The sequence below is a fragment of the Guillardia theta genome, assembly GCF_000315625.1.
Source record: "Guillardia theta CCMP2712 unplaced genomic scaffold GUITHscaffold_149, whole genome shotgun sequence".
Classification (NCBI taxonomy): domain Eukaryota; class Cryptophyceae; order Pyrenomonadales; family Geminigeraceae; genus Guillardia; species Guillardia theta.
In genome coordinates, this window is record NW_005434525.1 from 67,107 (window position 1) to 69,742 (window position 2,636).

Here is a 2,636-nt window from a genome sequence, read left to right on the forward strand (position 1 = left end):
AAGCTTCTTCTCCGTCTCCGTGCATCTTCGCTGCGTGAGCGCAGGGAGCAGAGGAGGGAGGAGGAGGCACCGGATGCAAGTCGTGACGACGTTGGTGATGTTGTCAAGGAGGTCCAGCTTGGAGTCATGACTCCTCGAGTCTGCGTTGAGAACCATCTTGTTCTTCTCCTCCAGGTCCTTCCGTACCCCTGCCACCCCCCATCACTCCTCCCGATGACCCCCCTCCCATCCTCATTCCCTTCCTCCCCCTCCCTTCCTTTCTCCACCTCCTCACCTACCTCCTCCCTTCCTCTCCCTCACCAGCTCTCTTCCTCTCCCCCTCCTCTCTCCTCTTCTCTCTGCTCTCCTCCCGCAACTCACTTGCTTTCTGTACATTCTCCGAGTCTTTCATCTCTTTCATATGTCGAACCTATCAGGATGATCAGTCAACGATGCAACCATCGCATTAAGATCGCTCAGAAGCATCGAGGCTTTGAATGTTGATATGAGAGTGAGATTGACAAGCAAGCGATGTTGACAAGGACTTGTCAACCAAGAGGCATGACAGGAGCTTCACAACTCATCCGCAAGCTTCTGTATCATCACCTCCGCATCTCGACGAGCTTGTTTCAGCTCCGACACTTCCTGCTCTTTCTGCTTGTTCGACAGGACGTGAAGGTCGAGATCAGCCTGCAGCTTCTTCTTCTCCTCTTCCAACCTGCCGACATGATCAGCGGAGCAGCAGCAACCTTGTGAGCCAATACTTGTCTGCCTTGTCTTGCATCACCGTGAGCTGTGGGACTGTCAGGAGCGCGCAAGCGTCAGCCTCGCAGCTTCACCTCTGCTCGCAAGTTGTTGATCTCTTCCATCATCTTGTTCGATTCTTGCAAGCTGAAACCGAGGGATGAGAGTTGTAGTGTACGATGATGAAGAAAACGAGAAATGAGCGATGGATGGAGAAGAGGAGTAGAAAGCAGCGATGAAGACAAGACATGAATGGAGGTGTGAGGGATAGCGAATGCAGGAAGTGAAGGAGGAGGAGAAGGAGATGGGGGAGGAGGATGGAGAGGAGCAGTGAGATTAAGACCTGTTGTCGGATGGCTGTAGCTTCTCTCTCGAGTTTGACCTGCCGTTGACAACTCTCAAGAGCAGCAGGGGAAGGAGGAGAACGAAATGACAGGAGGCAAGTATGTGATGCAGTTGAGCTGATCAAGCACAAGGAAGACAGGCGGGAGCTAGTGGTGTTTGTAAAGGAGGAAGAGAAGAGGAGGGAGCAGCAGGAGCAAGAGTAAGAGCGTTGAAGGTGGAGGGGGGGAGGGCGGCGGCGGCGGCAGCAGCAGGAAGAGAGGAGGCGGGAAAAGGTCAACATGACTAGTCACCTTCTGAGAGAACCTTCCGCGCGTCCATCGGGACTTGATCTTCTTGAAGATTTCTTCATCTCCATCGTCTTCTGAATCTTCTCAACGATAGCGCCTGAGATGTCTTGAGATGCGCGAGCAGCAAGGAAGAAGACAAGTAGGGGTGAGATGGAGGAGCAGGAGCAGGAGCAGGAGCAGGAGCAGGAGCAGGAGCAGGAGCAGGAGCAGGAGCAGGAGCAGGAGCAGGAGCAGGAGCAGGAGCAGGAGCAGGAGCAGGAGATAGCAAGTGACCTGCTTTCAGCGGCTTCGAGTCCCACGCGTCCGCTCCTGATTCAGTCTCAGGGGCAGAAGGAGCCAGCGATGAGAGGTGAAAGAGGGCAGCAAGGCAGAGAGGAGGAGAAGGGGGAGGGGGAGGGGAGCAGGAAGAGGAAGAGGAGGAGCAGAAAGAGGAGAAGGAGGAGCAGGAGCAGGAGCAGGAGCAGGAGCAGGAGCAGGAGCAGGAGCAGGAGCCGGAGCAGGATGACGAGGAGGAGGATTCGATCAAGACGAGGAAGGAGGAGAAAGAGAGTCAGACCGCAAGCCTGAGCATCCGACGCGATGTCTAAGTTAGCAGAGACCATGACGATAGGAAGTGTGTCTGCATTGAAGTCAACACTGCTCTCTTCCTCTCCCTCTCCCTCTCCCTCTCCCGCCCCTGCTCCTCCCTCCTCCCCTCGCCTAGTCTGCCTCATGCTGCTCTCGCCCCCTTCCCCTCGCTCCCTCCCTCTCTTTCAACCTGGATAAAGAGTTCGCAGCTTCCGCACAACCTGAGAGGCCTCAGACAAGTGAAGCCAAGCAGGACGCAAGACTGTGAGAGAGAAGGAGCAGGAGGAAGAAACGAAGAAGGAAGAGGAGCAGAACCAGGGGGGGGGGAAAGATGAGGAGGAGCAGAAGAAGCAGCGGGAAGGGAAGAAGAAGAAGCAGAAGCAAGGGAAGGGATGGGAGCGACCTCGTAGCCGTCCATGCTTGGCATCATGACGTCGACGAGGCAGAGGTCAGGAAGATAATCGCGATTGCCCAGCTCGGCGAGAGCTTCAGGAACATCCATGCAGACCTGGTGAGAGCGACCAGAGAGGTGAGAAGACTAGGAGACAAACATGCAGAGAAGAGGAGACGAGAGAAGGAGAGGAGAGGAGAGGAGAGGAGAGGAGAGGAGAGGAGAGGCGAGGAGAGGGGAAGGGAGGGAGAGGAGAGGAGAGAGTAGAGGAGAGTAAATACGGAGAGGGGGGAAGAGGAGAGGAGAGGAGAGGAGAGGAGAGG

General features: G+C 55.6%; 1 protein-coding gene across 1 annotated transcript in view; it reads right to left on the reverse strand.

Annotated features, from left to right (window-relative positions):
• Nucleotides 1-2,424, reverse strand: part of GUITHDRAFT_119524 (hypothetical protein) — a gene marked incomplete at both ends in the record, with an annotated part of 8,142 nt that extends 5,718 nt beyond the window's left edge. The window contains 11 exons of the mRNA XM_005821214.1: nt 71-188; nt 361-409; nt 586-697; nt 744-772; nt 819-870; nt 1,067-1,105; nt 1,359-1,452; nt 1,629-1,664; nt 1,912-1,974; nt 2,113-2,143; nt 2,326-2,424. Coding sequence (XP_005821271.1) covers nt 71-188; nt 361-409; nt 586-697; nt 744-772; nt 819-870; nt 1,067-1,105; nt 1,359-1,452; nt 1,629-1,664; nt 1,912-1,974; nt 2,113-2,143; nt 2,326-2,424 — 722 coding nt within the window. The remainder of the gene's footprint in view (nt 1-70; nt 189-360; nt 410-585; nt 698-743; nt 773-818; nt 871-1,066; nt 1,106-1,358; nt 1,453-1,628; nt 1,665-1,911; nt 1,975-2,112; nt 2,144-2,325) is intronic.
• Between the last annotated feature and the right edge of the window lie 212 nt (nt 2,425-2,636).